Source organism: Macaca mulatta, chromosome 13, assembly GCF_049350105.2.
Source record: "Macaca mulatta isolate MMU2019108-1 chromosome 13, T2T-MMU8v2.0, whole genome shotgun sequence".
Lineage (NCBI taxonomy): Eukaryota > Metazoa > Chordata > Mammalia > Primates > Cercopithecidae > Macaca > Macaca mulatta.
In genome coordinates this window covers 25,255,476-25,279,122 of record NC_133418.1, presented here as the reverse complement: position 1 = coordinate 25,279,122, position 23,647 = coordinate 25,255,476, and the positions used below count along the sequence as shown (strand labels likewise).

The 23,647-nt window shown below is 39.2% G+C and overlaps 1 protein-coding gene across 50 annotated transcripts in view; it reads right to left on the bottom strand.

Moving 5' to 3' along the window:
- Positions 1 to 809: 809 nt before the first annotated feature.
- Positions 810 to 23,647, bottom strand: part of LOC701504 (immunoglobulin kappa light chain) — a 676,887-nt gene continuing 654,049 nt past the window's right edge. For 20 of the 50 annotated variants that reach the window (XM_077959056.1, XM_077959054.1, XM_077959052.1 and 17 more), the window contains exons 3-4: positions 5,525 to 5,562; positions 810 to 1,335 (exon numbers count right to left, since the gene is read on the bottom strand). In XM_077959056.1, coding sequence (XP_077815182.1) covers positions 1,013 to 1,335; positions 5,525 to 5,562 — 361 coding nt within the window. In that variant the 3' untranslated portion in view covers positions 810 to 1,012. Of the gene's footprint in view, positions 1,336 to 4,524; positions 4,563 to 4,856; positions 4,895 to 5,164; positions 5,203 to 5,524; positions 5,563 to 23,647 lie in introns of all 50 variants that reach the window. The other 30 variants (XM_077959047.1, XM_077959046.1, XM_028832069.2 and 27 more) reach the window with 5 other exon arrangements.

Genomic DNA, 23,647 nt, shown 5'->3' with positions numbered 1-23,647 from the left:
TATTGGGTATTCTAATGTATAAACATACCACAGTTTAATGACTCATTCTATTGTGGGACAATCGGGCTATTTCCAATTTTTGGCTTTGTAAATAAAGCTGCTTTGAACATTCTTGCATAGTTTTTGGTGGGTGGGGACACTCAGTCATCTGGAAGTGAGATTGTTGAGTTATAGAATATATTTATCTCTCAGCTTTATAGAACCTTTGCAAATTTTAATGAATGTTTTTAACCTCACAGTATAGTGTGGATTAAATTAGGTTGTGGAAAGTACTCAGTAAGGCCATTGGCAGACAGAAGTCACTCAGTACATGTTTAAAAATGGAAATAAGGCATGACATTCCATTAAGTCTAAGTACCATGATGAACTTAAACATTTCCCTATTGTTTGTTCATTTAGGTTGCTTTGATTGTGTTGTTATTTTATATCGTATTGCAATGAATGATTCTCTTTATAGCAGGTTTCTTCTTTTGAAAAATTTGCTTTGGTAGATTCTCAGGGTAGGTTGAATTAGATCAAAGGATGTGTGACTGTAAGAACTGCCACCCTTAAAAAGGACTATGAGGGGAAAACAAGGAAGCAAATCTGTCCTACCACGGCCCAGGGGACTGTGAGGACAGGAGGCTTGTGGGTTTGAGGGAGGAGTGTCTTGCAGAGGATGATGGGGTAAAATAGAATGAAGGATGATTTTTATAAATGCTGATGCGCCTTAGGACAACTACATATTTAGTCCCTTATAAGAGAAATCAAGTAGTTGGTAAAACAACGGATAATAATTATTAAATGAGGAAGGAGAGAGAAACCACAGGTGCAAAGATTCACTTTATTTATTAATTCTCCTCCAATATTAGCATAATTAAAGCCGAGGAGGAGGAGGAGGATGAGGTGAAAGATGAGCTCGAGGACCGAAATAGGGGTAGCTCCCCTGTGGGAAAAGGGCCAGAGGCCAAAGGATGGGAGGGGGTGAGGCTGGGGCTAAGGAGCAAGTGGGGGGCCCGGGGCACTTCTTCCTCTAACACTCTCCTCTGTTGAAGCTCTTGGTGACGGGCGAGCTCAGGCCCTGATGGGTGACTTCGCAGGCATAGACTTTGTGACTCTGGTAGTCTGTGCTGCTCAGCGTCAGGGTGCTGCTCAGGCTGTAGGTGTTGTCCTTGCTGTCCTGCTCTGTGACACTCTCCTGGGAGTTACCCGTTTGGACGGCACCATCCACCTTCCATTTTACGCTGGCCTCTCTGGGATAGAAGTTATTCAGCAGGCACACAACAGAGACAGTTCCAGATTTCACCTGATCCTCAGATGGCGGGAAGATGAAGACAGATGGTGCAGCCACAGCTCCTGAGGAAAGAAGCAAATAGGATGGTGTTTAAGTAACAAAGTTCTGCACTTGGGTGTGTTACTTGCGGATAATCACAGGGCATGTTAGGGACAGACAGAAAACAGCATGCTTATCCTGGATAATTATAGCAAGGAGGCCAAGAAGTGTATTCAAAAACTTGATGTTTGAGTTTCTTCCTAGCTTCCCCCTATTCCTTAATAAAGTTCTAAATTGTTTTGTTGGAGCTCTTTGCAGCCGTTCTGAGGCCTTTGCATGCTTTTCTGACCTTGCAGTAAACTCAATGCTTTAGGCAAAGAGAGGCCACGTCATCTGATCCCCCTCAGAGTTTAGAATTCAGAACAGGTCTGAAGAAGACCAGGCAGCGGCTGAGTCAAGAAAAGCCTCTGTCTGCTTTTATTTCCGCTGTGCCTCTTCCAGGACTATGCAGCAGGCTCCTGGGGGTTACTTTGGCTGGGCTGGGCTAAAACCTCCCTGCACAGTGGGCCCTGAGCCCTGCCTCTGTGCCTGGGTGGTGTCAGCCCCTCCACCTTCTGACTGTTCCAGCAACTCTCTAAGCCCTCCCAAAGGCCTCGAGGCCTGTAACCATATGCGGCAATTTTCAGTCATACCAGGAGAGGTCAACTGTAATCTTGGCCACCTGCTTAAGAGGAAGTGGCTAGCTTCACTTCTGACCCTCAGCAACTGCCAGGTGGCCTCTTGGAAATCCCCCTCTGGGGATTTCCAGTCGTCGGGTGGGAGAGCAGTAGTTCAAACGAAAAACAAGAATCTTTTGCCAGGAGAAGTCAACAGATAACAGGAATAGGATTTTTTTTTTTTTTTTAAAAGCTAAATTCGCTGTTAACCAAGTAGTTCAACATGAAAGACTGAACCTTTTATGTTTAATATTTTCTTCTCTTTTAACCTTCATGACCAGTTTTTTTCAGATAATTGTATAAAATAACCATGGTAGCAAAATAATGTGATCACTGGAAAATAAGCAGGGGAAAACATGCTATGAAGATACTCCTATCTGGGTGAATTCTTAATAGCTTTACCTTTTTCATCTGACATTTAAACATTAAACAATCAATGTATTTGATATGACAATTATTTCAAGATATCTTATTAGCTTTTAATAGAGTTTAAAAAGTGTTTAAAAGAGTTTTCAAAAGGCTCTAAAATCATTTTGAAATAGTTTAAAACAGACAGTTTTGAATCGTTGTAAGTTAGTTTTAATAGAGCTTTAAAAAGGCCCTAAAATAGTCCTATCAAGTTGCTGCAGACCAAAATAATCCTCCTTAAATATCACTTTTGAAGTCAACTGGGGTAAACAACAGCAACACAATGACAAATCATTAAACTATTTTAGAGGTTATGAAATTAAAATACTCAGATTAAAATTTTCCTATCACAGAATTAAGGTACTGGAAAATATGTTTAAGGTTTTATTAATCACATTGCTATAGGTTTAGATATTTTGTACAACTGAAATATAATCACACACCGGCAGCTACATTTTTGAAAATTAGAAACATGGTCACGAATATATCTTATTTTTAAATCAGTTAATATTCCTTAATGGTATTTAATGCCAAATTCAAAGTGAATCGATCAAGCCCTCAGTGGCCAAGTTATGGGTGTGATTTTTACTCTGAAAGAATTACATATTTCTTTCTTTTTGATTGAGGTTTTGTTATTTAAATACATTTGATGAGAAGATATTGAAATAATTAAATAGCACTGAAAAAAAAAAAAGCTTTAAATTCTTTACAATCCCCAATGGAAATTTTCACTAATGAGATATCGTAATGAATGTGAATTTTATTTCTGAAATCTCTAATAAATCAGTCTTCTCCCTAGTTTTCCCAGCTCAGCGCCCGTAACGTTTCTGTTCTCTTTCCGTTAATGGCATTATTTGTATCACTGTGCATCAGGAAATCTGGCTACGGCAGCATTAATCGGGCAGACGCGGGGTGGCCATGGCCGCTAGCGGCAAGGCGGCTGCCCCAAGAGGGCGGCGGCAAGGCCACCAAAGCCGCTTAATCAAGACAGACCGCGGCTCTGTCTACAGCTCGCGGTGCCACCGACTTCTTGGCGGAATAAAAATATAGACAAGTCATAACAGAGGGCAATAAAAGAACATACTCTTCAAAAGATTTCCTATTTTTTCATAGACCCATGGTCATTAAAAATTGCAATTATTTACTTTTTTTCAATTTAAACATATTTCTTTGAGATTGAGCTTTTGGGAATAACCACCTTTCCACCATTGCAATAAGAGATAATTTCATGTTTAGTCTAATGGACAAATTGGATTTTTAAAAAATGATCTCTATCTGTGAAGCCATTATTCCTACAGAATGTGTCTTTTTGAGTTTGTTGCTTATTATAGACTCTAAAAACAACATTGCTGCGGATTTTCAAGTAAGCTGCCTCTTCTACATAGCAAATAGGTACACGTCACTTTTTCCTGATTTTTTTAGGGCATGCTATTGATTTTTATAGTTGTCTGAAAAGATAATTTATCAAACAAAAGGGAGAAAGACTAAAAAATATATTTTTCCACTTCTCTGTATCATGCATAATCAGCAACAGCCAATACAATATTTGGCAAGAGTGAACAAAAATAAATTTACTTTTGCTCCTTAGAAATACAAGGATTCCTTTTTAGTTAAACCTTTTTTTTTTTTTTTTACTTTGTGTCATTCAGTTTAGAACAATTTAATTTTTTTGTCTCCAAATCCATTTTTGAAGCTGAGTTTAACTTTCGTAACCCATGATAAATCTTAAATGCCCTAATTTACCCATCTTTACAAAACTCCTATTTAAGCCTCTAAAAGTCAATACTGGCAATCAGACCCAAATTTCAGAAGGCAATAGTGAAAAATTACTTACGTTTAATCTCCAGTCGTGTCCCTTGGCCGAAGGTGATCCACAGTATTAACTTACTTTCCCCTTAACAAAAATCTGTTTTCCCTGTTAATGTCACTAGCCTGACTAATGCAGAGAAAATCTTGCAATTTAGATGCCTCACTTAACCGGCTAGCACTTGGCTATCCCTTAAGATGAACTAATTTTCAGTCCCTTATTCATCTAACTTTTTGAAAGAATCTGGTACTCTTTGGAATTGACCTGAGCTAATATCTTAAACATAAAAATTCCCCAAATTTACAACCTTATAAGAAAAAACATTACAAAAATGCACTTACGTTTGAGCTCCACCTTGGTCCCTCCGCCGAAAGTGAGCCACAGTGAGGGATCTTACCCTTTCCCTCAACAAAAACCTCCCTCAAAGCCAATCATGAGATAGGCTGCTTGTTCAGAGAAAAATCTAGCTATTTCTTTCCCATTTCCCCCATGAATCCTATTCTCCTCCCAAACCCAATGATTTGTCTATTTGCTCAGCTTTTTAAGTTGATTTTCTGGTGTCCCGCTGTTTACTTCTGGGTCACCAGGTTTATTTAACCGAAATATCACAAAACTTGCACAAATGATACAATGGCACCAAAATCTCACGAATCATTGAGACAGATGTACTTACGTTTGATATCCAGTTTGGTCCCGGGGCCGAAAGTGAATCACAGTGATTCGTCTTAACTTCTCCCTTTACAAAAACCTCCCTGAAAGGTCAGCAAACCTCCTTCCCCCACTGAAGTTATTTTGATTTAGAAATCTTAAAAGTTAGCCACAAGCTAGCCTGCTGTGGAACAATTTCCCCTCCACTGTACCTAACCTGGGAATGAAGTTTGTTAGTTCCCTGACATCCAACTAATGAAAATCCACACAAAGGAACACAAAGTAAACTAATTAGACAGAAATAGTGAAGAATCAGTGGAAAAAAGTACTTACGTTTGATCTCCACTTTGGTCCCCTGGCCAAAACTGTACACACAATGGTTCCTCTTAACCTCCCTCCTATACAAAAACTCCCTTTCTGACAATTGACCAAGGCTCTGTCCAGAACATGTTATGTTCCCCAGGACATTTCTGAAGCTATTGCTTAGGCAAGTTATTCTTACCCAATGAATGAATCTTGCTTGCTCTTCAAAGAAAATGTACACTCAATTCTCAAGTTTGACTACAGACTTATCTTTATATTTTCCCTGAAGGATGTCAGAGTCTGATTGCAGAGTCAGCTTATAGATCACTTCATAGACACAGGGAACAGAAGACACAGACAACGAAGAAGCAAAGTTTAAATTCTACTCACGTTTGATTTCCACCTTGGTCCCTTGGCCGAACGTCCACCACAGTGAGAGCTCTCCATTGTCTTGCTGTACAAAAACCCTTCTCACCAAAGGGGAACGGAGCCCTGGGTCAGCTGCTGAAGCTCAACTCCCTTTTTGAGCAGGTGTGGAAGCCCTGAGGCTTCTCTGACATAGTATATGTTTATTTTCTTAGGTGAGATCTAAAATCCAAGAAGAGAATGTATTTATTCCTATGGCCTGATGGTTCCTTTCTTTAGCAACTTGCCACATCTGGACTGCTTATTATTTATTTATTTTTTAGAAAGTAGACTGAATGTAAATTACAAAGAAAAGCAATGAAAAAAATGGTCAGTTTTTTTTTGTACTTTCTTTTGGGGTGGGCTGGGGGGCTTTTGCAAAGGATAAACTTCATTTAGTGTAATTATGGAAATCAGCTTCTCAGTGAGTAATAATTACAGGCTGTCTTACTATTTTAACTTCTCCTTTGCTGCAATGTTATTTTTAAAAAGGCAGACTAAATGTATATCAAATTAAGGCTCAAAACTTTGAAGTGCATTTTGAAATGTAGCTACGGATGGTATATGAAACCAAAGTGAAGATTAACAGAGTAGAAAAGTAGACTTTACTTGGTTGGTGTGTCTGTTGTCACAGCACAGGTAGAGCTCAGCTCTGTCTGAGCTGGACCAGGTGCATGCCATCTTTGGAGCTGCCATGGAGTCCCAGTGTTCCATAGTGTTTCCACAGTGATCTCATCAACAACACTGAAGACCTTTGCAGTGTTTTCTTTTGAGTCCAGCTCCATTTTTGCAGTCTTGTATCTCTCTTAACCTTCCATCTCCACCCCTTCCATACATTACTCCCACCTCCCGACATTCCTTACAGTTTTTCTATGGCCTCCAGCTTTTGCACTCCCTCTGCTTGGGAACACCTTTGTCCACTTGGATTAGCTTGTGAACTGCTAATTGTCTTTCAAGATTCAACTGAAGAGAGACCTTCTCTCAGATTATCCCTGAGCAGGTGACCTGAATTTACAGAGTACAGAGACAGGTCACTGGGCCTAAAGTGCCTACTTATTTTTTATTATTTTTTGAGACGGAGTCTCGCTCTCTCACCCAGGCTGGAGTGCAGTGGCACGAGCTCGGTTCACTGCAAGCTCCACCTCCCGGGTTCACGCCATTCTCCTGTCTCAGCCTCCCCAGTAGCTGGGACTACAGGTGCCTGCCACCCTGCCCGCCACCATGCCCGGCTGATTTTTTTGTATTTTTTTAGTAGAGACGGGGTTTCACCACGTTAGCCAGAATGGTCTTGATCTCCTGACCTCGTGATCCACCCATCTCAGCCGCCCAAAGTGCTGGGATTACAGGTGTGAGCCACCGCACCTGGCCGAGTGCCTCCTTATTTTTACCTGCTTTCAGATTCTCTTCTACCCTTCTAAATTATAAGTTGTTTGATGTTTTATTTGTCCTGTATTTGGGAGGCTCAGTCCCAGTCCAGTATCTTTACTTAGTAAATGATTAACAAACATTTTCAGAATAAATTAAAAAAAAACCGCACAATTGAAAATCAATAATAGATCAGAGAGGCTATCATAGAGCGGAGACTAATACGACTACCACAATAGTAACTTTTACAACACAAATCATAACTATAATTCTAAAGATTAAGGGTAGGTTTATTTGATTCTGTCACTGGCAGCTTTGCTAGTTGCCTTGAATAGCTGAATCAGCAGTTGGTCTCACCAGAAGATGAGGAATGAGAGGGATCAAGATAGAGGTGGAGAGTTAACATTGGCAAGTGAAATTTAAATGTGCAAAATAGCTGACCAAGGGCACAGTCCTTTTTTAAAGGAGACATAAAATGATTTTCTCTGCAGACATACAAGCAATACCAATCATAAAGGGTGACATTTATTGAGCACTTACTTGAGTGCCAGACATTGTACATGGATCATCACATTTAATTATTCCCAAGACTCTATGAACTACCCCTATTTTGTAGGTGCAAAAACTTGAGGGCAGAGAGGTCAAGGAACTGGCATATGGCAGTAAGTGGCAGAGCTGTGACCTAAACTCAGAACCCATGTACTTAACTGAACTATATGCAGATTATACTCCAGGAGTAAAGTCACCCAACGGAAGTAGCAAGCATGACAGGGAGTGCTGGGATTGGGAAAGGTAAAAGGAGCTCCTTAGACTGGGATAAGCTTGTCCAGACTTATATGTAAGACTATGCATGGAAATATTGTTTAAAAAGTGAAAAATAACTGAAATCATCATTAATAGGAATTTAATTAAACTCCTATTAGAGCTTTACAATGTTGCACAAAGCCAGACAATAAGAGGAAGACGTAGGCTTCTATATAGTTATGTGGAAGGTGTTTGTGAAAATGCAGGCCACTGAAGAGTATGTGTGGTGAGATATCATGATCCCATCTAAATTGATTATATATGTATATAAATATGGGCTGATTTGTAAAGGACACATAAATTGTGCTTGGTAGTTATCTCCTGGGATTGCAGAGGAGGAACAATGACACCTTCTCTTCCTACTCTTCTGTATGGTTGTGTGAATATATTCATTTTACAGTTTTCAGAAATAATAAAACTGTACTAATTTTGAAAAAAAAGTAAACTCTGACATTGCCTAGTAGCATTCTCAATATTCCTGTGCAATGCGTAAACATAAAGTTTTAAATGACATGTACACACATGTATGAGTTTTGTTTGTCAAATACTTTTCTATAATCTTTAAATCAAGCATGCCAAAAAGGTAAAAGCTTTCCTGTTTCAGTGTAGGAGATAGTCTTCTGCAAATGAAAGAGATGTAGGGGATAGAAATGGGAATGGAAAAGATGACCGAGCTGCTCGAGGGACTCATGTTCCTAAGTGAACTAACTGGAAATCTAATATGAACAGTGAAACCAAATAACCATTGTAAAGCAGGCTTTGTAACCAATAAAAGACGATTAGCATAAGTATCATTGTGGCAAAACTATTTTATTGATCACATGCAGTGGTGATCTATAGGAATGATTGTTGTGATGTCTGCTGTAACATAAAATGAATCATGGAAAGTGGCTGAGATCCTTAGGATGTGTGTGGTTCATTTTTTGAAAGCAAATCATGTCTCAGAAGCATCTGAGAGACTCTGCCAGGATCTACCATTCTACAAAATATCTATGATGGACATTGATAAGATTGATTTGTTGAGGAAAGGCAAGGTGTCAGTAAGATAGTCTGAGAGGCTCTTGGATTTCATGTATAAGAGTGCTGGAAATAGAATTTCTTGGGGAACATTCCAACTAACTCATCACTGAAACTGCGTTACATTGAACCCTCAGCAAAGTTAGATTATCAGAAAAAAAATAAACTGCTTTGGAGGGGAGAGGAAGGAAAGGCAGGGAGGGAGGGAGGCAAGGAGAGAAAGAGAGAGAGAGAGGAGAGAGAGAGCACAAGCACACACTTCAATGCACATCTACAAATCATCCTGAAAACTACCGATACATTATTTTAGCAATGTTCCTCAGGTGTAACATTTCAAGAATTATCATTTTTGCTTTTTATTTGGCATAATTTACTAGCCAATTTAGGAAGTTCCCCTCAATGCAGTAACATACAGTACATCACCCAGTACGTCAGGGGACACAAGGCATAAGTTTGCCTTTTGCAAGGTTTGAGGGATGGCAGTTTCCCTACCTGACTCAGGAAAGTCTGTAGCCGATATCCATCTTCAAGTTTGTGGTTCTTTCTCTCTTTGTATATATTTGAGCTCAGCAGTCACGCTGAAATCCAGAGTAGGTGATTCTTTTTGCTTTAGCTTGACTCCTCCTTAAGATTGTAACTCTCTCATTTTTATGTTTTTTTTGTCAGACATAAGCTGATATTCCACAAGGAGAGGGGGGAATTCTGTGGTTCACATCCAGTGGTGCTTAGAACCTGATTGGTTGTCATTCTTCCAGCTAGTTTGTCATGAGTGGATGTCTCGTGGATTCCCAAGGATCAAGGCTGACCCCTTAGCCAGGAAGGAGGGAGATAGAGGAGGTTACTTGAGAAAGAACTGCTTCTTTGCTGCTTCCGGGTTGTGTCTGTTCCCTCTCATATCTGAAGACAGATGTGCTGGCAGAAGCAAAGTCCTTTGTCCGGCCATGTGCAAATGCATGGGACATAAATATGAACAGAGATTCTGGTCCCGCTCTAGAAAATGTAGATGTTCATCTTGTTTCCAAGGGGACAGTGGGGCTGCAGGTGTTTTTTTGACTTCCTTGAGAGTAAGAGAAGATAGAAGCAATTGTGTCAGGGCTTATTATCCTAGGAGGGGTTCAGCCACCGAGATTTACATATTCAGTGCTGTGGTTTTTGTTTCATTTTGCAAGAGGAATGGGCTCCTCAAGCTCTGTCTCAGAGTTCCCTGCCCTCCCTGTCTACCTACTTGGCATCCAGCTCCTATGTTCTCTTCTCATATTAAGGCATAGAAACTCATCATAGGCAACTATTATGGTCATGCTGGCTCTGGATGCACTTATGAAACTGATGAGTTTGGGCTTGGTTTTTCAGACACCCAAATGCCCTGATAATCCCGGCTTGAAGGGGTGGCCAGCCCCTCCACACCTGCGGGTATTTCTCGTCTGGTGGGATGAGACTGAGAAAAGACATAAGACACAGAGACAAAGTATAGAGAAAGAGCGAACAGTGGGCCCCGGGAACCGGCGCTCAGCATACGGAGGACCCACACCGGCACCGGTGTCTGAGTTCCTTCAGTATTTATTGATTACTATTTTCACTGTCTCAGCAAGGGGAATGCGGCAGGAGAACAGGGTGATAGTGGGGAGAAGGTCAGCAAGAAAACACGTGAGCAAAGGAATCTGTGTCGCAAATAAGTTCAAGGGATGGTACTATGCCTGGATGTGCATGTAGGCCAGATTTATGCTTCTCTCACCCAAACATCTCAGTGTAGTAAAGAATAACAGAGCAGCATTGCTGCCAGCATATCTCGCCTCCAGCCACAGAGCAATTTTCTCCTATCTCGGAATAGAACGCATGTACAATTGGGTTTTACACGGAGACATTCCGTTCCCAGGGGCATGCAGGAGACAGAGGCCTTCCTCTTATCTCAACCACAAGAGGCCTTCCTCTTTTACTAATCCTCCTCAGCACAGACCCTTCACGGCTGTCAGGCTGGAGGACGGTCAGGTCTTGCCCGTCCCACCAGGCCGTATCTCAGGCTGTCTCAGTGGGGAGAAACCTTGGACAATACCCGGCTTTCCTGGGCAGAGGTCCCTGTGACTTTCCACAGTGCATTGTGCCCCTGATTAATTGAGAATGGAGAATGGCGATGACTTTTACCAAGCGTACTGCCTGTAAACATATTGTTAACAAGGCACATCCCACACAGCCCTAGATCCCTTAAACCTTGATTCTATACAACACATGTTTCTGTGAGCACAAGGTTGGGGCTGAAGTTACAGATTAATAGCATCTCAAGGCAAAAGAATTGTTCAGCGTACAGATCAAAATGGAGTTTCTTGTGTCTTCCTTTTCTACATAGACACAGTAACAGTCTGATCTCTCTTTCTTTTCCCTACACTGGCCGAGACTAAAGTTCCAAGTCTAAGAGGGAGGATAGGACGTGGACAGGCCAACGGAAATAACAAATGAGCAACAGATGGAAACAAGAAATAATGTGGATTTTTGAGTTCGTTAGCATGTCCTCCACTCTTTCAAAACCTCCTTTGCAATGACAAAAGAAATATAAAAATGATAATGAATTTATCTCATGGTTGGAGAATCATGAGAGGTTCTATTAGAAGAAAAAACTTTGAAGAACACCACAGATATTTAAACCATGTCATTGAATTCATGGAGAAACTGGAATCTAGAACTTTTTTCCATTGCAAAAACAGGCGGAGTCCTTGAAGCAGCCAGTTCTAGTTTTCCCCACAGAGCCCCAGAAAAGCCATACTTCAGAGCTATGTGGGGCTGGGAATGGTATAGGTGGGCAGTGGAGGTGGAATAACACCTGGGTCGTCTCTCTGCTGATTACAGACAGCTTGACCCTCATGCTTCAGGCCGTGGGAATAGAGATTGAAAGAAAAAGGGGCCAAGTTAACAGGCATTCAATAGTAATGGGATTAAAAAAACCCTCCCAAACCACTAGAAGGAAAAGAAATAGACAAAAATAATAAACCAATCCAGCAAAATTCAGGAGAAGTGAATAAAAAATTGAGGCAAGCATGATACATCAAAGTACAAAATCAGTTTGAAGGACGAAGTCAAAATATACAGTCACAAACTACCGTGAATGTTGTTATTTAAAACTTTAATTTATGTAAAAATAAAAATAAAGCAAAAAGATGACTTTTGTGTCTTTTTGAGGACATTTGATTCACTAGAGAAATAGTTCATTTGCTTTCTATTTATGATTGATTAAAAACTAGATAGCAAAAAGTTAGATGTTAATGTAAAGAAAACTTTATGAAAATGATAATGGATTTTTATCTAGTAGAAAAGATAACCCCAATGCTTATGGTTTCATTGCTCTGTAGGACATTAACAAGTTGTGCATCTTATTTAGCAAAGTTATTCCAACATTAGTAGATGTACACGTGTGTGTGTGTATGTACACATATAGGTGTGTGCATGTATGTGTATATGTATGTATGTATGTAGGTATATATGTATATACTAGCAAATGATAAGGCTAGTTCAAAGGAGGATGTACAGTAGTACATCCTTATCCACAGTTTTACTTTCTGGGGTTTCAGTTACCTGTAGGCACCTATAGTCTGAAAATATTAGATAGAAATTTCTAGAAATAAGAATTTACCCATTTTAAATTGTGTGCCTTGGTAGTGTGATGAAATCTCATGCCCTTCCGCTCCATACCAGCCTGGGACTGAATCATCCCTTTGTCCGGCATCTCCATGCTGTCTACACTTACCCTCCTATTTAGATGCTTAGTAGCCCTCTTGGTCATCAGATTGACTGTCATGATATCCTAGTGTTTGTGCTCAAGTAACTCTTATTTTACTGAATTCTTCTATTTTATTACTAGTTATTGTTGTTACTCTCTTACTGCGACTAATGAATACAGTTTATCATAGGTAGGTATGTATAGGAAAAAACATAGCATGTATAGGGTTGTGTACTGGCATCCGCTGGGGGGAGAATTTTGTTAAAGTTAGAACAGAGAAGGTTGTCCAGAAGAAAGAATTTTCTGTTTTTTCCACCTTTTTTCTGTTTGATGTCCCCACGTAAGTCTCAGTGTTACAATCTGTCTCCCCACCTCAGTCACTGTCTTCTGTCTCTGGAAGGAAATTCCCCTTGGGCTGAGGACAGCATGGTGCTAGACAGCAGAGATCCAGTACCCACTCTGGAAAATTTCATAAGATGTCTGATTCTCCACCTTCTTCAGGGACCTTTTATCATATCTCATGTGGCTATGGCCTTTGTCACTGCCATCTGCACAACACTGAACTCCAGCAACATCAACTGAGAAGAAAGAGAGAGAGGGGAAGAAAGAGAAAGAGAGAGAAAGAGAAAAGTCATTTGTTGATTGAGCTACACAAATTTTTATATTTCTAATTAAATTATATATCCAGGTAGCTGCAATATGATACAATCCCAAATACACATATTTATTAAATATGATTCAAAGAGCATTTGTTGAGTACTCTGTATCAAGGCACAAAGTAAAATAAATGCAAAATTACTGGTGATTTTTATGCCTTTCTGTGGCACTCGACTTCCTCTGGTTGGAGGTACTGTGTGAGAGTACGTAAGCTCCAATCAGGTGGTCTGGAGGGAGCAAAATGTCACTGTTGGAGGTTAAATATGAAGAGAAATAGCAGTAGGCATAAGATAGCACAGAAGGAAAATAAAAGTACATATACTTCTAATGTCTTGTTCTAGATTCCTTTTTTTTTTTAAATTTTGTTTTGTTTTTGAGATGGAGTCTCCCTCTGTCACCCAGGCTGGAGTGCAATGCCGTGATCTTGGCTCATCGCAACCTCTGCCTCCCAGAGGCCATTCTTCTGCCTCAGACTCCTAAGTAGCTGAGATTACAGGTGTGCACCACCTTGCCTGGCTAATTTTTGTATTTTTAGTAGAGATGGTGTTTCACTATCTTGGTAAAGCTGGTCTCAAACTCCTGACCTCATGATCCACCTACCTCGGCCTCCCAAAGTGCTGGAATTATAGACGTGAGCCAGCGCGCCTGGCCTCCTTGTTTTTTAAAACTAGTTCAAGCCCTCAACTCATAACTTGGGAAATTCAGGTCATAGGATGCCCTGTTGTTTATAAGGTATTCAGCAACAATGCATGGAATAGAATATTTAACTATTTAAAACTTATATTAGGTTGTTGCAAAAGTAATTGCTGTTCTTTTTTCCTTCCTTCCTTCCTTCTTTCCTTCCTTGCTTTCTTCCCTTCTTCCCTCCCTTCCTTCCTCCCTTCCTTCCTCCTTTCCTTTCTTCCTCCCTTCCTTCCTCCTTTCCTTCTTCCCTCCCTTCCTCCCTCCTTCCCTTCCCCTTCCTCTTTCTTTCTCTTTCTTTCTTTCTTTCTTTCTTTCTTTCTTTCTTTCTTTCTTTCTTTCTTTCTTTCTTTCTTTCTTTCTCTCTCTCTCTCTCTTTCTTTCTTTCTTTCTTTCTTTCTTTCTTTCTTTCTTTCTTTCTTTCTTTTTCTTTCCTTCCTCCCTTCCTTCCTTCCTTCCTTCCTTCCTTCCTTCCTTCCTTCCTTCCTTCCTTCCTTCCTTCCTTCCTTCCTTCCTTCCTTTCTTCCTTCCTTCCTTCTCCCTTCTCCCTTCCCTTTCCTTTCTTCTTTCATTGTTGTGTTCCAGGACGATTTAGTGTTACCCACAGTTCCCAGAGAAAGGATCCTCCCTTCCTTCCTCCCTTCCTTCCTCCCTCCTTCCCTTCCCCTTCCTCTTTTTTCTCTTTCTTTCTTTCTTTCTTTCTTTCTTTCTTTCTTTCTTTCTCTCTCTCTCTTTCTTCCTTTCTTTCTTTTCTTTCCTTCTTTCTTTCTTTCTTTCCTTCTTTCTTTCTTTCTCTCTCTTTCTTTCTTTCTCTCTCTTTCTTTCTTTCTCTCTCCTTCTTCCTTTCTTTTCTTTCTTTCCTTCTTTCTTTCTTTCTTTCTTTCTTTCTTTCTTTCTTTCTTTCTTTCTTTTCCTTCCTTCCTTCCTTCCTTCCTTCCTTCCTTCCTTCCTTCCTTCCTTCCTTCCTTCCTTTCTTTCTTTCTTTCTATCTTTCTTTCTTTCTTTCTTTCTTTCTTTCTTTCTTTCTTTCTTTCTTTCTTTCTTTCTTTCTTTCCTTCTTTCTTTTTTCTTTCCTTCCCTTCCTTCCTTCCTTCCTTTCTTCTCTCTCTCCCTCCCTCCTTCCTTGCTTCTTTCCTTCCTTCCTTCCTTCCTCCCTCCCTCCCTCCGTCCCTCCTTTCTCCTTCTCCCTTCTCCCTTCTCCCTTCCCTTTCCTTTCCTTTCTTCTTTCGTTGTTACCTACAGTTCCCAGAGAAAGGATCCTGTCTTGAGGGGTGGCTGGGGCAGGGTACTTGCTCTGTGCTCTAGTGGCCGGGTGGCTCAGGTCCAGCTGCCAGGCCACATTTCCCAGGGAATGGCATTGTGTCTTCCTAACAAGAACAAAATAGGTGCTTAGTAAATATAAGATGACTTCAGCTTTTAGTATATGCGTAATCATAAATATAATTTGTTTAAAGCCTGAACTATTCTGATGTTCTCACTGGCTAGCCAAACTTAAAATGTGTATTTGGGCTTGAATTTCCCACCAAGGGTGTTACTAGCTTCTTTACTGTTGCAGCTGCTTTTTGTTTTGTTTTTGAAAGTTTAAAAAAATACACAAGGGGCTTTTACTTCCTGAAAGATGGAGTAGAATTATTTTTACCTATTTCTCTCAAGTAATATAAAAACCCTGGACATTGCACTTAAAGCAAACTTACAAAGACTCTGAAGGGTGGAGAGAAGAAGGCAGACCAGTTAGGAATACTGGGACCCAAGGAGCGACCCAGCAGTGCATTCCCCGGGGTTTCTTTTTGCCTCATCCATTCCAGACTTGGTTCTGGAGAAGTTTGTCAACCCGGAAACACCAAAATGCCCAGACAGACAAAAAGCCCTAATAAAAGCTGGCTCTTTCTAGTCAAAGGAGAAAGAAAAAGGAAGCCCAGTAAAACAATTCTTAGGCAGTAACTGCTCTGCTCCATTCATACACCATGACAAAAACCCTAACTTCTCCTTCCTGAGTCGCAAAAGAGGAAGTCCGCTGAGATGAGTTTAAACGAGATACAAAGCCTCATAACACAATACTCCAAAGTCCAGATTTCAACTGACAACCACACATCCCACCAGGAACCAGGAGAACCAGGAAAATCTCAGCCTTAATGAGACAAGTAAGAGGTGTTAATACTGACATGACAGAGATGTTAGAATTATCTGACAAGAATGTTAAAGCTGCCATCATAAGGACACATCAAACTCAACAACACCATCAATGAGTAAGATCATAAATCAACATTGCTAGAAAACTCCAACAAGCACCAGCAGAATTCACATTCAAGTGCCCATGGAACATATACCAAAATTGCCATATACTGGGCCATGTAACAAACCTCAACAAATTCAATAGAATTGAAATCACACGGAGTGTGTTCTCTGACCACCTGGAATCAAACTGGACATCAATAATAGAAAAATAATGGGGAAAATGCCAAACCCTTGGAAACAAAACAACACACTTCTAAACAATCCATGGGAGGTTTCAAGGAAAAGAAACAATTATATATTGAATAGAATAAAACTGAAGATGCAACATATTATAATATCAAGAATATAGCAAAAGCCCAAAGAAATGAAAACTTATCCCAGAAAAATGAAAACTTACGTCAGCACAAAAACGTATACAGTACACAACTATTTATAGCGGTTTTATTTGTGTTAACAAAAACTAGAATCAGTCAAAATGTCCTACAATAGATTAATGGTAAGACAAACTGTGGTACATCCATGCCATGGAATATTAGTACTAAAAAGTAGTGAGTTGGTCACAGTGGTTCATACCTATAATTCCAGCACTTTGTGAAGTAGAGGTGGGAGAATCGCTTGACCTAGGAATCTGAGACCAGCGTGGGCAACATAGCGAGACCATGTCTCTAAAAAAAATAAATAAAAATTTAGCTGTGTGTTGTGTCCCGTGCCTGTAGTCCTAGCTACTTGGGAGGCTGAGGCAGGAGGATGCTTGAGCCTAGGAGTTCGAGGCTGCAGTGAGTGATGATCTCACCACTGCACTCCACCCTGTGTGACAGAGTGAGACTCTGTCTCTAAAAAACATAAAAAATAAAATAGTGAGCTCTTGATACACATGACTTGAATGGATCTGAGGGGCATTATGCTGAGTATAACGGTCACATATTGCATGATTCCATTTACATAACGTTTTTGTCTTTTCAAAAATATTGCTAGGGGGTACTTCTTGGTTGCAGGGTGTGTGCATTTTTCAATTTACAAATTGGCCTCAAATTCATGTATTAAGTTTACATCCCCACATTTGCAATGATAGCTCCTCCATGGAGTTTCCTCAATCTACATCCTCTCCAATACTTGATATTATCAGGTTTTTCATTTTTTTCCAGTCAAATGGGCAACACATTATATTTCATTTTTGGTTTAAAATACATATTTGTGTTTTCTGATCACTCATGTGGTTGATCATGGCTATTGGGGTCTCATCTGTTGTGAATTGCCTGTTCTTAAGGTATGCCCACTTTTTTATTGAGTTGCTTATTTTTTTTGCTATTGCATAGAAGTTTTCAATCTTTCTTCCCTCTTCTTATTCTTTAATAACAGAATCCCAATTTTTTACAGGGCAACAGTGTCCCAGCCAAAAATCTAATTCCTCAGCTCCTTTTCAGTTAGGACTGTTGAGACATAATCTGAAATCTCTTGTGCATTTCTGGAAAAATTTTGCTTGATTGACAGAAGCAATGCTGCTTATTTATTCGTTGTATTCTGTCTTCTTCTGTCTGGAACTTGGCAGAAGCACCATCTTACAGGATGAAAGTCACAAGCTAGAGTGGAGAAGCAGGCAGGGAAAGGACATGGGTCCTGCAGCAGCTGTCTAGTTCTGAAACACCTGCCTCCAGAGTCAGTGTTGGTGGGAAAAATATACCACTTTATCTGATCAAGTTCATCTAGTTAGATTTCAACTACATATAGCTGAGTGAATATGGATGAATACTGAATAATGAATACTGGTACACCTTTCCAATATTTTCTCTTAGAGTTCTGCATTGAAGTTTTTAAATAAGTTTAGTCTGTACCTTTCTTTTTCATTTTCAGTCTTCAATTTTGACTTCAAGCTAATTCTAACCCTATGATGTGATTTATGTTTCTAAATAATGGCATTTACCCTCTTTCACTATTCCCTGAAATTGGAAAAAACATAGGTATTTATTTATTTATTTATTAGGTTTTGGTAAAACTTAACCATATGTTTAACAGGAGCTGGACTTTGATTTAAGCAAACTTAGGGTAGAAACAGTTTGAAGACAATCAAGGAAATTTGAATAAGAAATGGGTATTGGATATTAAGGAATCACTCTCCATTATGCTAGAAATCATAATAGAATGGTGGTTATTTTTTAAAAGTCCTTGTCAGTTGGCAATATATTAATGATTGACTGAAAAACACTACCAGCGTCTGTGTGTGAGAGGGTGAGGGAACAGTAATTGGCTGGGGGGCGGTAGTTGAAACAAGATTGGCAAAATGTTAATTTGTGAAGCCTAGGGTTCGTTTTACTATTTGTGTATATTCATAAATGGTTGAATGTTCCTATAAACATTGAAAATGAAAATAAAGTGGTTTCACGTTGCTGACTGTGACTGTCACACTCTGTCAGCAGATGGCAGTGTTGTATAAACCATGAGCCTACACAGGCCTAATGGATCATTGTGCTTGCTAAGTAACAAAAGCAATGACACAGGTCAGATTTTATTGCTTTTAGACAAAAGGGCATGGTAAGATTTGCAGAGTAAAGAATAGGTACAGAGTAATAATAAATTATTTTTAAAATTCTAAGTGATTCACTAAAGTCTTATAGAGAAGTTAGGTAGAAAACTACATAAAATCCCCATAAACCTATGAACTTATTACAATTATAAAATCATTTGGCCTTTCTCTCTTTCTCAAAGTCTCCTCTTATCTGAAATTTAAATCAGTATTTTCATACATACATATTTGCAAAACCTACTTGGAATTTACTTTAAAACCTTATATGATAAACATAAATATTATTCTGTCATTCTTTTTACCCAGCTTTTAAGTGGCATAGTTCAATCTATGAAAAGAGCTCCATATTTTAAAAGATTTTCTAGTTATGACAACAGGCAACATTTCATAGATGATAAAATGTCTTATCAACTAATACCATTGTATTTTAACTTAGGTTATATACAATAGCTTTAAGAACCAGTTGTAGAATTTGATATATAGAAAATAATATAGACCCTGTCACTGGACCAACTTATGGTGGAATCATTTTTTGTGTTGTTGTGGAAAAATTATTCTTTCTGAAACCCTGTTTGGATTTTTTTTAAAGCCTATAATTTGGGCATCCTTATAAAGTAGTGAAGTCTGAAATTAAACAATCAATGTAAGAGAGCTAGTTTCCTTTCTTGGCAAGAGAATATGACTCTAAAATTTATGGCCAAGTTAGACTATTTCTATCTTGCCTCTTTCCCCTAAAATATTTGGGTTTAATTAAAAATTTACAAAGAAATTAGAAAAATAAAAGTAAAAATAGAAATTCAAATTGAGATAAAATAACAGTGGTAATCAAAATCAACCCCTATTTTGATCTAGAAAAGAAAAGAAAAAAGATAATTTGGACATCGTAAAAATTAAACTTCTGCTCTTCAAATGCCACATTAAGAAAATAAAAGGCGCCACATATTGGGAGAACACATTCATAAAACACAAATGTGAGAAAGAAATCGTATGCAGAATATACGAAGAACTCTCATAGTCCATAGTAACAACACCCCAATAAAATCTTGACCAAAAGTTTGAAAGGATATGTCATCAAAGAAGGTATATAATGAAGTTACAATACTAGGCTCGAGCAAGTGGAACCCTCACACACTGCTGATGGGAGTGCAAAATAGCACAGCCACTTTGGAAAACAGTTTGGCAGTTTCTTATAAAGTTCAACACGCACCTACCAGATGACTCAGCAGTCCCAAAGCTAGGAATTTACCCAAGTGAAATGAAATCCTGAGTTCACACAAAAACCTGCATTGAAAAGCTTACAGCAACTTTATTCTTAGCAGCCAAGAATTAGAAATGACCTAATGTCTTTAAATTGTTAACTAGATAAATGATCTGTGGCATATCCACAAAATGGAATACTACTCAACAAAAGACAGTGAACTAGTGATATATGAAACAGCATGGATGAATCTCAAATGCATTCTCCTAAGTGAACAAAGTCAGACTCAAAAGGCTTCACACTGCATGGCTCCATTTATATGACATTCAGGAAGAGGCAAACGATTGGATCAGACAAAAACCAGTGGTTGTCAGGGGCTGGGGGTGAAGGAAGGGGCACAAAGGGACGTTAAAGGGTAATTGACCTGTCTTATATCTTGAATGTGGTTGTGGTTTCAGAGCTATGCATTTGCCAAAACTTATAGAAATATACACGAAAGGGTGGCTTTTATTGTAATTTATACCTCAGTAAACCTCACTTAAAATAACCAGTTTTTGATTGATCACAAAATCTGGTTCTGAGCTTCTTGGAAACTGACTAAATGAAGATAATGTGTTAAGTTACATAATTTTCGTCTAGGGGAAAAAATTCTAGTTTCTAAGTGTGACTGAAGGTTTTCCTGGGATAAAAGTTGAAGACAATTTCTAACTTGGGGCATTGCATAGGAGCTGCTAAAAAGATAATATTGTGGGCATTGCATAGAAACTGCATTGGATAATACTCTTAGTAGTAATTTCATAGAGAATAAAAAACAGAATTCGTATGACTTTATTTTTACTTGTATAAATTTAGGTGGTACAGGTGCAATTTTGCAACATAGCTATATGGTGTAGTGGTGAAGTCTGGGCTTTTAGTGTATCTATCACCTGAATCATGTACATTGTATCCATTTAGTATTTTCTCATCACTCAACCTCCCCGACCCTTCCACCCATCTCAATCTCCAGTGTTTATTACACCACACTCTATGTCCATGTGTACACATTATTTAGCTCCCACTTATAAGTGAGAATATGTGACATTTGACCTTCTGTTTCTGAATTATCCACTTAAGATAATGGCCTCCAGTTCCAACCACATTGCTTCAAAAGACATGATTTCATTCTTTCTTTATAGCTGAATAGTATTTCATTGTGGTATGTATACACACACACACACACACACACATCATGTTTTCTTTATCCAATCATCTGTTGATGGACACTTGGGTTGATTCCATATCTTTGCTATTGTGAATATGGCTGCGATAAACATGTGAGTGCAGATATCTTTTTTATATAATAATTTATTTCCCTTTGGGTAGATACGCAGTAGTGTTAATGCTGAATCACATGGTAGTTCTATTTTTAGTTCTTTGAGAAATCTCCGTAGGGTTTTTCATAGAAGCTGTACTAATTTACATTCCCACTAATAGTGTACAAGTATTCGCCTTTCTCTGCATCCTTGCCAACATGTTATTTTTTGGTGTTTTATTAATAGCCATTCTGACTGCTGTAAGATAATATCTCATTGTAGTTTTAACTTGCAATTCTCTAGTGATTAGTGATTTGAACATTTTGTTTTTTGTATGCTTCTTGGCCATTTGTATACTGTTTTAGTCTGTTCTTACGCTGCTAATAAAGACATACCCAAGATTGGGTAATTTATAAAGAAAAAGTGGTTTAATTGACTCAGTTCCACATGGCTGGGGAGGCCTCACAATCATGGCAGAAGGCAAAGGAGAAGCAAAGGCACATCTTACATGGAGGCAGGCAAGAGAGTGTGTGCAGGGGAACTCCCCTTTATAAAATCATCAGATCTCATAGGACTTATTCAGTATCATGAGAACAGCATGGGATAAACCTGCCCTCATGATTCAATTACCTCCCACCAGGTCCCTTCCATAATATGTGGGGATTATTAGAATTTAAGGTGAGATTTGGGTGGGGACACAGAGCCAAACCATATCATATACCTCCCTTTGAAAAATGTCTATTCGTGTCCTTTGCCCACTTTTTGGTGGGGTTATTTTGTTGTTGTTGTTCTTGAATTGTTTGAGTTCCTTATAAATTCTAGACATTAGTCCCCTGTAGGATGCACAGTTTGCAAATATTTTCACGCATTCTGCAGATCATTCACTCTATTGATTATTTCTCTTGCTGTTCAGAAGCTTTCTAGTTAAATTAAGTCCTGTTTATCTATTTTTGTTTTTGTGCCTGTGCTTTTGATATCTTAGTTCTGAATTCTTTGCCTAGATCAATTCCAGAAGCATTTTCCTTAGGTTTTCTTCTAGTGTTTTTGTAGTTACAGGTCTTATATGTAAGTCTTTAATCCATCTTGAGTTAACTTTTGTATTTGGTGAGAGATAGAGGTCTAGTTCCATTCCTCTGCATATGGCAATTCAATTTCCCCAGTACTGTCTATGGAAAAGGATCCATATGACTATTTCTTGTATAAATGTTGAATGCGAATAGAGAGCATCAGATGGTAAAGCTGGTATGTGGCTTGGGAATCAGGTGGACTGTCCATCTGGTGATCTCAGAGGGTGGCCTCCTAAGTATTCACCTTGATGAAGCTAGCAGAGCTGAGGGCACACTTTTATGCTTGTGTGCTCACGAACCCTTGGATGCAATTTCAGAGCTGGATAGATTCTACTATTGCAAACCAACATGTTGATTTATTCGTCTGTGCCTAGAAATCTAACCATCCTGTAAACTTGATGACGGCATCCTCTGGTCAGCATGTTTCTTCCTAGTTGGAGGCGTGGTATGTTCAATGGAGCATCAACTTAGACATGGAATTAGAATCCTAACTCTGCATCTTATGAACTAGGTATGACATTAGGTAAATTACTTAACTTTCCCCAAGCCTCGAATTTCTCATCGGAAATGTGGAAATAATAACATTTCTCTTATAAACTTGCTGTGAGGAGTAAATAAAATAATGTTTATGAATTACTTAGCACAATCCCTGGGCATGTAATTTCTTGGTAAGTACTAGTTTTTGTTGGTTAGATCCAGTTACAGGGGAAGCAAATTTACAGATACGTGGTTCATGAGCAACAGGTTTCCTGGATTATTGTCTTACACACGGTAACCAGACTGATCTTTAAAAATCACAAACAAGAAACAAACCAAGTTATTCCACTGCTTAAACTCTCTGAAAGTTTCTTATTGCGCTTAGAAACTCATTGTCATGATCCCTAGGCCAACATCTGTGGTTCTCACCCTTGGCTACTGTGCATAGAAACTCCTGGAGAACATTGAAAACTGCTGGTGCCCAAATTGATGCCTAGAGATTCTGAGGAGCCTGGTCCATGTGGGGACTGGGCACTGCAACTTTTATGAGCTCTCTAGATGTTTCCAGTATGATTTTGCCCTGACCCCTCCCTCCTGTCTAACTGTGTTTCTTATTGGGCCTTCTCTCCTTCCCTGCTCCTATGACTGGAACCTCCCTTCTAATCTTTGAATGTACTGAGCTCTTCCTTCAGGACCTAAAGCCTCTTCATTACTGAGTCAGGTTCTACCACCCCTTCCATGTCAAGCTCACATTCCATCTTCATTATGACTCTGGCCTCTGGTCAGAACCTGGGGTGCTCTTTCCCTTCAAGAAGCTGGGGCTTGGAGGCCTGGGACTTCATCATCAGTCTTTTGTTCCTAGTTGTAGTTAGAATCTCGTGCATTTTCATGTACAGATTACACCGTTTGCAGGGCCCATCTGGTCTTCACAGTAAAGACAGAAGTCTTAGCTGTTCAACAGTCATGTTGCTTGCTATTGGAGCCCCTGATATGTGGCCCAGACTATGGTGAGGTGAATGAGGCATTGCCTTGGTCATAAAATTTAAGGAGGTCCCCCAAACTCAATAGTCAAGATAAAGAATATTTTA